This window comes from Papaver somniferum, chromosome 9, assembly GCF_003573695.1.
Source record: "Papaver somniferum cultivar HN1 chromosome 9, ASM357369v1, whole genome shotgun sequence".
Taxonomy (NCBI): Eukaryota; Viridiplantae; Streptophyta; class Magnoliopsida; order Ranunculales; family Papaveraceae; genus Papaver; species Papaver somniferum.
This window is the reverse complement of record NC_039366.1, coordinates 34,777,481-34,788,868: the sequence shown is the minus strand read 5'-3', so window position 1 is coordinate 34,788,868 and position 11,388 is coordinate 34,777,481. Positions and strand designations below refer to the sequence as shown.

General features: G+C 37.3%; 1 protein-coding gene across 1 annotated transcript; it reads left to right on the top strand.

Annotated features, from left to right (window-relative positions):
* Positions 1-8,149: 8,149 nt before the first annotated feature.
* LOC113311757 (B3 domain-containing transcription factor VRN1-like) lies at positions 8,150-10,069 on the top strand. Its single transcript, XM_026560555.1, has 5 exons — positions 8,150-8,337; positions 8,843-9,245; positions 9,331-9,494; positions 9,823-9,907; positions 10,053-10,069. The coding sequence occupies exons 1-5, from the start codon at positions 8,287-8,289 to the stop codon at positions 10,067-10,069; spliced, it is 720 nt and encodes a 239-aa protein (XP_026416340.1). The 5' UTR covers positions 8,150-8,286.
* The last annotated feature ends 1,319 nt before the right edge of the window (positions 10,070-11,388 follow it).

Below are 11,388 nucleotides of genomic sequence, written 5' to 3'. Positions count from 1 at the left end.
AAAACAATTTTAATAGGACAGTGTTATGCAAAAAAATCCTACAACAATTGATAAAAATAAAGAAGTAATCGCAAATGAGGGAATTTGTAATCTAAATCAACACATATAATTATGGTTTAAATAAAGCCCAAGTTGATCTTCATCGTGGAGTCAATAACTGTTCGTACCAGGGAAGAAATAAAAGCAAGATCAGAGTAAGTCGATGTAGGTTTTGGTTGCCACCTTTCATTTAAGTTTACAAAATTTTCATTTTGGAAAGAAGGTTGTAATTAAGTTAAATGTTGGTTGTATTTAGTCTAGCACACATCCATCCACTTTACTAATATGAAAACCAGAGATATGCAAACCTCTGAGATTCGTAAGCATATAATAAGATACCAAAATAAGTATTGAAAAATATGCTTCAAGGATATTTCCTTTAGTATGAAAGGAATATACTTGCAATAAGATGTTAGAGTTTATCACATGTTCAATTCACGATGACGACACTTATGAACATTTCCATTCTAACTTGTGTACATCTTGATATCTGAAGACGAGGCCGAATCTCTTGTTTTGTCTTAAGACTATCTTGAATCCTGGCTTGAGCTTAAGCTTGATCCTTACCTTAAAATTAGGGTTGAGCCTTGGCTTAGGCGTAAGCTTGATCCCATTCGTGAGCTTAACCTTAAGCTTCTTCTTGAGCGCAAGCTTGAATAACGTCTTAGGCATAGGTTCGAGTTTTGTCTTTGCTTTAGGCTTGATAAGACTTGAGTCTCGTCTTAGGCTTAATCGTAAGCCTCGACTAAGTATTATGCCTGAGCAGTGCCTATGAGACTAAAGTTTGAGTCGTGTTTATGAAACTTGATTATTCCTTAACTAGGTGAACGGGTTCGTCTATACCGACAAACAACTATCGCATTTTAAGATACCTTTAAATTCTCTTTCTTATTATGGGAATTATGCTATGATGGATCTCCTACTTTGGATTATATGTACAATGCTGAGAAGGTACAAAAAGATACTTAATATTGATGAGTAGTGTTTCTTTTTTCTGCCGGTAATTACGATTTCATATTATGGGCATATACCATTTCCTATTAATAGCATGGTCATGATGCTTTTCTTTTGGTCTCTGTATGTTGATATGTCTCTTAAAATCTAATGACAGTAGATAAATTAGATCACCTTTATAAATCCAGGAAGCAGATTACACAGGTTTAACTAATTTAGAGTATTTGTTCTTCTGTGATTTTCGTTCATAAGTTTGGATTAAACAAAAATGTGAGGTATCTATAAGTACTTGGTCGTAATTGTCGTCTCCATTGTAATCTCCATACATTTTAGCTAATGTGAATTATTTTTCATGAATGAAAGTATGATTTGGGTATTCACATGTTTGAACTTGAACTCTTATTTTCCCTATTGTGCACTCTGTTAATTGAGTCTGCCTGTTAATATGATATTCTCTTAATTAGCGTTCAATCTTTTAATAAATTTGACGATTTTCTACAATTTATTGATCTATTTTCCTTGGTGGTGTTCTTTTTTTTTTTGATCTGTTTAGCAGGGTTTTGTGGCCTGGGAATGGATTGCTGGTGTAGATTTAATGAAGAATAGGTTTAATTTGAAGCAGCAAGTGGATCGATTCTGGCGTGATATTAGTCTGAGATTGTGTAATTTTAGTTTATCTCATCTTATTTCTTACATAAAAGTTGGGATTACTGCACTTTGTAACAAACTTATATTTATGAAATTTGAATTCCTTGTTCCGAATCAATTTTTTTCTATGAAATGCTTGATTTAGCTTTTACATTACTGTCTATGAATCATATACCACAACAATGGTCTGAAAACTATGGCAGAAACAATTATGTTGATAGGCTCTTGCCGCAGAAATGTTGCTGCAATACAGATCCTCTTGCCACACATATGATGTTGCAAAAGAAGACTACAACAACAGCGAAGTGGTGTTGCAAAAGACTTTTTATAAAATTAAATTAAAATAAAATAAAAAATAAAAAATATATAAATAAATAAATAAATAAATAAAATACTCTTTTGCTGCACATCATTGCCTCACCAGTTGACGTGGCTAAAAACCCATCTTTTGCTACATTATACATATGGTGTGGCAATAACTTTTTGTCGCACAGGTTATTTCCACGGGGTGTGGCAAAAGATTTTGATGTGGCAAAAGGCTTTTGCCACATGAAACTGGGGTTCCAGCCACACAGAGGATATGTTGCAATATACTAGTTTTCTTGTAGTGAAATTTTGGACTTACTTCCTAGAAAATTTTGGTATGAAATGAGTTCTTGTTAGAAATTTAAGAAATATTTATGATACGGTTCAAAAGAATTAAAAGTTCCAATATAGTGATATCTTTTTGGAGTTTTCTCTCATTTGAAATATGGTGGAGTCTATGGAAGGAGGGGAATGAAAGGTTATACAATAACTCTAATAAGAGTATTAAACAGGTTATTGTGTCAGCCAAACTGTCAATGCTCGTTGTAGTTGGCTTTCAATTCTGATAATTTTAGTGGTTATTCTTTTCCAATTCTAATTTATAATTGGGAAGCTGCAATAAACACTTTCATCTTAAGTTTTGTTCTTATTTTCGCTATTTTAATGTCAGTAAGTTTTTATACGAATTTGCACTTTTCCTGTAAAAAAACAAAAAAAACTAGTTACCGTAGGGTAGTGCTGGACTGCCGGTAGGGTAACCCATCTGGTTAAGCCTAGCCATAGGACCACATAATAAATTCAATAGATAACTGAATATCTGATGTCCGTCTGAGTCCGTCTAAATTTGGATATTATCCAAAATCCTGGATATTATCCAAAATCCTGGATATCAGATATGGATGTGGTAAGACCAATATCATATAGGATAATTATCCGATATCGATGTATACAAAACTACTATTACATGTTGAATTTACCTAATTTTCTGACATGTTTTGATGATTTTGTTTGAAATGAAATAAAGGAACAACAAATTCATCAAAATTAGTTCGGTGTTACAATTGTGGGATTACGATAAGAAAAAGTGATCAAGCATACACAGTTAAATTAGATGTTTTATGTTTTACACAAAATTGGTCAAATAGCCCTAAAACAATTTGATATTCTTCAAATTCCCAGGAATCGAAAAGATACTTTTGAAATATCATGTTTGGTTATTTCACCCAACTTTAATAACTAATTTTTATATCCACGTACTGAAATACCCTTGTGTCTCTCCACCTACAAATCTTTGCTTATATCCCATGTCCATAGCAATCTTCTTTCATCGACTAAAGCGAATACCCCAACGTAAATTCTTGTTGGAGACAAGATGAACAGTATAATGGTTGAAGAAGGACTCAACAGTGTATTCCTCAGGGTTGTAATCCTTCGCATATTTGGGAACAGTTGGACGACCTTTTCCAGATGCGCGGAGAGAAAATTCACGTAATATGCGAATGGCATCACCGCATAATTGAAACACCGCACACTGTGGATGTATACGCGAAAGAATTTGATAGAATAAAGGGGTTTCAAGATCATAAATAGGAATAAGTATACCTCATCTCAGATGTTCTAGCGAAACAATAATTTTGTTCCCTTTTCAATTCTCCCTGGTAAGACAAAGAACCATTCGGAATTGAAAGTGTGAAACTTCGGAGTTCTAACTCGGCGTCAAATTATGATAGATATTTCTTACTTGATCTTGGAGGCATTGCTAATGAAAGAGGAGGGTAAGTATGAGAATATAATAAAATGTTAACAGTAGAAGCAAAAGAGAAACATAAGAAAAACCCAAGAACAATAATAATAATTGATGAAAAACAAAATCAAAATATCACGAGGAAATTAACTCAAGCACAAGAAATAAAAGAAAATCAACTAACATTGATGAAGATTCAATGGCGGAAGCGTCTTGCTGGCTAGACATGAAGATTAACACTGAAAGATTTTTCGCAATGTTTGGAAAGAGAAAAAGGAAAGTTGCAAAGGAAGATTTGGGAAATAAAATTGTAAAGTGATGGGATAATAATATCTCTCATTCGCATTTATTAGTGTATACGAACCGGCAGGAGCAGTTACCGGTTAAAAAGAAAAAGAAATGGAGATGTGTCAATCAATAAGAGTAATTACCAACACGTGTAGACGCTTACTCGAAAAGTAGGGAACTACGTCGGTGGTTTCAAAGAATAGCAAAAGACAAGGTCAAAGCGACAACTGCTTGATATTCTCACACCGTTTTTTCTTCGCAAGAAAAAGTATGAGAAGAGGAAAAATGTATATACAGAAATATTACATTTCCTTATTTGGAAAATTCAAGAAGACTAAGCAAATGTGAAAGATAGGTTCACATCAAAAGCGCGATGATATAACCCTAATGAGTCACTATTGAGGTAAGCGATGACGTCATAAGATGTCTGCGCGAAGATAAGGTTCACACATTAAGTGTGACACCTTGTATGAAGAAAAGTTTGACTTCCCTATATCAACACGATGGTATCGTATGAAGGAAGCCGAGATAATAGGCGAAAAAGAAGGCTTTATTAGTTGTCATCCACTTTGTAGTATTAGTTGTCATCCATTCGAGGCTACTCGAGGCCACTGAGAACGAACCACTCAGCGAATAAGTTCTCTGGTATGGGGTGTAAAAGCAGGCCAGTGGAGATAGAAGAAGGCCTGGAACCTGTGGTACACTCGGTCCAAAGAAACCCCACTTAAGGTGTGATCTCATGCCTATTAATCCACATAGGCGAAAAGCATGAGGTTGCGACAACACTGGTCGTTGAATAACTGGATGGGAGGAGCCCAACTGAAATGGTTAGGGGTGACTTCCTTTAAAGGGCGATTCAGGGGGAATATAAATGGATGACACCCTCCACTAGGGAGTTGAATTGTGTCAAAGACGACAATGTGTTGGGGCTTGTTACTCACGGGAGTATCTAAGGCCTGGTATATCGTCGCAGAATAACCTGAGGAGGTATGAATACTAACACAGTTAAGGCGAGATCGATGGCCAATGACTCGCAAGAGCACAAGGAACTGAGATTTCGTCTCCCAATGTCGAAGACCCTACCCAAGGCGACCATAAGTCCTTTAAAGTTCTATGTGGGGGAAGGCGGTAAGACCTTTCTTAGGAGGCAGTTAAGACCTATAAAGATCACGGGAATATGAGAAACCAGAGGAGCACGAAAGGAAATCAAAGCATGCGAAAGATACACTGAGTCATGAAGGAAATGTACCCCACTCGAGCTAAGTATAATTAACTCACAGGCTTTAATATTGATTTTAAATGACCGAAGCATGATAGGAAATATCTAAGAGTATACCTATATCATCCTACTAGCATAAAACACGAATAATAGTTTTCGCTCTTCGCATGATAAGAAATTTTCTTTCCGCGTAAATAATGGCAGACCCAAGAGCATGACAAACCTTAAACACCTACCTTTACATCTAACCCTCAATCTAACAGTATGGTATCAATATGATTAAATTCTCATAATTAACATTCGCATGAGAACATTCCCTCAGAGGTGGAAAGCAGAAGCAAGTGTGGGAATACCAAAATATGCATGTTTCGCACCTCCTCGGTCAAAACACTTAGACACACATAAGGTTAAAAAGGATAAAATTACTTGTTTTAACTTAAAATCGCAGAAACAAAAAGAAACAACCAAGTCAAATTTCTCCCCCCAAGCTTGGGAGCACCCAGAATAAAAGAAAGTTAAGTAGATCAAGAAAGAGAAGAAATCAAAGTAGGAACCACATCAAGGACAGAAGCACTTTGAGTTGAAGCATCGGCGCCACCAATAACCTGTTGATTCGGAACCTCCTAAGTAAAAGAATGACCCCCTCTCTCTCCACCATCACCAGCACTAACAGGGCCAGACATCTTATCATCGCCACCTTCTTTCGCGTTTAGAATCTCCTCTTCTTCGTCATCGCTAATGAGATCTTGAAGATACACCTCGCGTGGGAGATTATGTTTCTCGCAAACCCAATCAACCGCGATCTGAGACTCCTTGTTCACGCGACATTGGGATGCCTTAGAATACTTCCTGTCAGCATCTTCCACAAAAGATTGATGTTCCTGATCCAAAACTGAATATAAATGCTCCAGCTCTTCCTTAGCCCTCCTTAAGTCATCACGCTCTTGCGAAACTTCAGCTGCTAAACGAGAAGACGCAGAGAATTGCCGAGAAGCAGAATCCCGCTCCTTAAGAGCTTTAGATAAGCTTCCCTGAGAAGATGAAAGCTTCTTCTTCAACGCGACCACTTTCTCTGCGAAGAAAGAAATGTTAGAACTTAAAAGGAAAGACAAAACTGAGGCAGTAAATGTAGCAGTCTTCGCGACAATCTTCGTCCCGCGAAAAAACTACATGTGAATGTAACAGGATGATGGTTAGCACCTAAGGATAACTGGAGATCTTCTGAAGCTTTGCCTTTTCCCTGACAGGATTCATCCTTCTCCTTCAACAATTTCACTAACTTTGACGCCAGATCATTTGATATACCTTTCTGAAACTGAAGAGAACTATCTAACAAATTACGATCCCTAGAGAGTCTATAGTATGCGTCATCAGAAAAAAGCTTGTTATTCTTTAAACCCCGAATATCATCAGATAAAGTACGATTCTCGTCAAGAAGAGCGCGATTCAACATATTTGACACCTCTAGATCCCTAGCAAGTTGACCAGATAAAGAACAATGCTGATCTGAGCGAGCACGCCAACCAAGATTATCTATCCGAAGAACCCCCACACGATCGTGTAGAACCAGACGATCATTCTCCAACTGAGAAATTTGAGCTTTAAGGGCATCGCATTCATCACGAGCATCATTCGCAGCACATTCAAACTCATATCGCTCGGACGTACGTTTTCGGTTTGAAGCTTAAGTGCGAAAGCTCTAAAATCAAGAAGGATGGTGCGAAAGCAAAGTGTACAAAGAACCATAACATCATAAAGTATCTCACCTTTAAGTTCTTCATTCTTAGCGCGAAGCTTAGCGACTTCATTCGCCCCATAGGATATCTCGGACAACTGCTTCTTCAGATCATCAATGACTTCCTCAGCCTTGGAAAGTTCTTCAACTTCAACCAAACGACGACAGAATTCCTACAAAAACACCCAAACATCAGAACCAAGTAAAATAAGGAAAGAAACAAATGCAAATGGGAAAGAATGAACCTCTGATGCAGCAGCAGTGCGTTTATCACACTTGGAAAGTTGGGGAGACCCAGATGTAACCTTCTGAGGCGACAAACCTAGCGCGAGAGAAATTAAATCTGACCAATGCGAAGCTTCAGCGGCAGGGTTGGTCGTAGCAGCTCCAGCAGCCTGTTCCTCCTTGGCGATAACAACATTGGGAGTAGAGCGAACAACAGCAAAATCCTCCAGAACATGATCAGGGGCAAGCGAAGAGAGAGGACGAGGAGAGGGACTGGCTGTCATCTCACCTTTTGATGGAGCGACAGACATCAAAGTTAAGGGACTAAAGACATTGGCAAGGGTTCCGCTATGCGAACCCTGCCTCTTATGAGAAGAGCCCTCCCTAATAGGGGATAGCTTCCGTTTGCAAGAACTCTTCTTCACAACTTTTTTCCGATCACCAGCAGGAGTAACCAGAGGTTTTAATAGAGTGGGCCTGAAGCAGCAGAACCACATGTGGGATACCAAGAGAAAGACGAATGTCATGCACACTAGCAGCAACAGAAATAACGGAGATATGAAAAACTCAAGTAATCAGTGGATTATTAAAAACCCAAACACAAGTAGACTTGTAATTGACTCAGTGGAATATTAACTCAGTGGATAGAAAAAGAAAGAAGGAATTGAATTAACGAGTAGACTTGTAATTGACTCACCTGATGCAGAATGAATCTTGCGAGTCACTGTCAAAACGATTCACAAGAACGATTTTCACAACCAATCTTTTTTGGGTGAATTTAAAACTTTCGTCCAAAAACATAAAATTAAAATAAAAACGGTGCCCATATGAATATAATAGGTTCCCTTTAACAATGGTATCCTCTAGTTTTTGACGACATTGGAAACAAGACATGATTAGACTAGAGAGAGTATGAAATCAAATAATTTCATGCCACTACTCTGAATTTCTGATTGCAGCAGCAACATGTGTCACTTCACTTCGACAACAACATGAAGAAGCAGAAAAACAAACACAATGAGATACCGCGTGCATTCTTGGTTTTCTTTGTTCTTTTTCTACTTTCAAGATCAGCCATAGCAAAGCAAGATTCTAACAAGGAGATAGGGTAAACTATCATCTTCAACAATGCATTTTTTCGAGATATTCCACACTTCCATCATCACAGACAAACGATTGGTAAGAGATAAAGATTAATTTTCCTTCTCTTTAATTTATGTCAATTTTTTTAAAAATGTTATGATTCTTAATTAAGACATGCAAGCTGTATTTGAGTAGATGTTCGATGTTAGTAAACATAATTATGGATTCTACAGGGTTTAAGAGGAGAGTGATTGATTTTTGCTTGTAAGTGCTTGATTTTTGCTAACTCGTTCAAGTTAGAACTCAGATCGTTATAAATCCGATGTTATAGGGCGGGTTATTGAGTCAGATTTTTACAAATCATTTGACTCGGGGCCTCCGTCTAGTCAGTAATCTAGATATGAGTCAGATTTCGTATTTAATGACTGCAGCTAGCTGCACACTAATTAAGTTAAGTTTGTAGGCAGTAAATGGAACACCATATGATATTTGGATCCACGAAAACACTAGCTAGGGTATTGGCAAAGGAGAATGAATTTCTTGTATTGTTTGACAGCTTTTTTGTTTTTAATCAGTTTGTAAATGACACAATGCATGACAGGAACTTCCAAAAGAATTTACGGTCAAGTACGGGAAGAAATTGTGTGACAATGTAATTATTAAGGTTCCGAATGGTGTCTGGCGTATAGGAATGAGGAAAGCTGAAGGCCTAATATTGTTTGAGAATGGTTGGCCAGAATTTATGGAATTTTATTCGATTCGTGTTGGACATGTTATACTCTTCAGATATGATGGGAATTCAAAATTTCAAGTTCATATATTTGGTATGGATGCTACTGAGATAGATTACCCATCTCATAACGACAGTACCAATCATGATGCTGAAATGACTTCAACTCATTCGGATGAAGTTGAAGTAGTTTCAATACATTCTGACACTACCCAAAGCGACGATGAACCTTCCATGTCAAGTGAATCCCCTCTTAACCCGAAAGCCGAACCCGGTAAGTCTCTCTTACTTACATTCAGGTTTTCTTGCCTTGTTACATGGCTTTTTTCCTCTTATGGTTTTAGTTGATTACAATGTAGCCAAACAAGAATTTCCCCAGAAATCACGAAAACAAAGAAAGGCAATTCCTACAACATTTCGTAACAAGGCATTGCAGGCAACAGTTGAAGCAGTTGAAGGATTTAAGTCTGAGAATCCATTCTTCAAGGTCACTATCCATGTCTCATATATAAAAGGACCCTTGGTAAGCATTCCAACAGCAAACCTTAACTCTTTTAACCATGCCTCTTAGTAAGTCACTTACATTTAGTTATTGGCCCTTCATTTCAAGATCTTGGTAACTTTTACGGAGGGTTATAGATGATCTCAATGTATGATTTCACTTTGAGAATTGTGTATAACCTAAGATAGGACATCTTACCACTTTCTGCGATACATTGTTAACCTAGATCACTGCCAGTGGTGATCATTCATCGAGGATTCGAGGGATTAGCAGCAACAACCAATTTATCTCCTTTTGAAAACATATCTGCAATTTTTTTAAGGTGCTTATGAATTTATTTCTAATGCAGAGGGTACCTAATGTTTTTGCAAACTCATCTTTGAGAAACATAACACAGAGGGGGATCACTCTTAGGATTTCAGATGGGAGAACCTGTAGGATTTCAGATGGGAGAACCTGGGAAGTCAAATATGTTCCTGGAACACAATATAATAGAAGGCTATCTCATGGCTGGAATAAGTTCGTCGCAGATAATCATTTGAAGGAAGGTGATATCTGTGTCTTTGAACTAGTTGATAGGGAAAAATTGGAGATGAATGTTCACATTTTCCATCAGCAAAAAACATTTGCTAGGAAGGTTACTCCTAAAATAAAACATTTGCCTGAATTCCATGCAACGCTTAAAGCAGCTGAAGATTTTAAGTCTGGGAATCCGTTCTTCAAGGTCGTTATGCATAACTCATATATTAAAGGAGGAATGGTGGTAAGATTTCCAACACGAAGCTGTACATTTTTAATCTGTCTCGTTTAAGTAAGTTATCTTTTAGATACACATTAGGTTTTGACTTTTTCTGTAGAAAGATTACTCCGAACAGTTAATTAATCTTTGTTAATAAGAGTGTGAATTTTTTTTTATGGTGCATCTTCATATCTTTTTCTGTAGAGGGTTCCTACGGTTTTTGCAACCTCACATTTGAGAAACGCAACAGAGACGGGGATGATAACTCTTAGGGGTTCAGATGGGAGAACCTGGGAAGTCAAATATGTTTCTTCATCACCAAATTATAGAAGGATATCGCATGGCTGGCGTAAATTTGTTGCAGATAATGGTTTGAAGGAAGGTGATGTTTGCATCTTTGAACTACTAAATCATGGAATTTCTTTTGAGATGAATGTTCACATTTTCCGACTCTTACAAGATCTGGTATAGACTAGAGCATGAATATACTATTGGATAAACGCACACATGCATTGTAATTTTGTAATGGAAGAAGTGTTCAGTAGCACTATAGATTTTTTTTTCTTCTTCTTTTTTCTCCAGAACTGTACTAGAACTACAAACTTTCTTATGGTAGTGTTTTTTGGAAGGGAATTCTTAAGGGAAAATGGCGCTTCTGGAAAATTCATCTTCATATTTGGTTTGGCAGATGTGTCTTTTCCACACCTCTTTTTGTTTCTCACCAGAAAGCATTCAAGCTTCGCCACAAATAAAGCAAATCACATTGAGCAAGCCAGGTGAAAAAACAGTACACATTAAAGAGGAAACCGAAGGCTGAAATTTTTAAACTTGCTTGGTGATCCACCAGATCCGGGGGATGGGCAAGACTCTCTTAGCTTTTGCAACTACACAAAGGATATCATGGCACCCATTTTGTTATATTTTCGCGCCCACTATATTCCTATATTTTACAGCTCTGTAGGTCTCGCAAGACTTTGGGCACTCTCTGTGGGGGCGGTATGCACATATCTTTGGCTCAAGTGTAAACACGACATGATTTCATTTGTATATTTCTAAAACCCTCATCATTCCGAAAATCCAATCATATATTAAATATATCCACGTGTTTAAATAGCACTAAATTCAACTCAATTCTAAGGCATGGAATGTGAGATGGACATCCGATTTATTTAAAAG

What these genes read in the sequence shown, in the direction of transcription:
- LOC113311757 (XM_026560555.1), top strand. Translation starts at nt 8,287, where the DNA reads ATGCATTTTTTCGAGATATTCCACACTTCCATCATCACAGACAAACGA. An exon ending in TAACCCGAAAGCCGAACCCG is followed by an intron (nt 9,246 to 9,330) that starts GTAAGTCTCTCT and finishes ATTACAATGTAG; the next exon opens with CCAAACAAGAATTTCCCCAG. An exon ending in CATATATAAAAGGACCCTTG is followed by an intron (nt 9,495 to 9,822) that starts GTAAGCATTCCA and finishes TTTCTAATGCAG; the next exon opens with AGGGTACCTAATGTTTTTGC.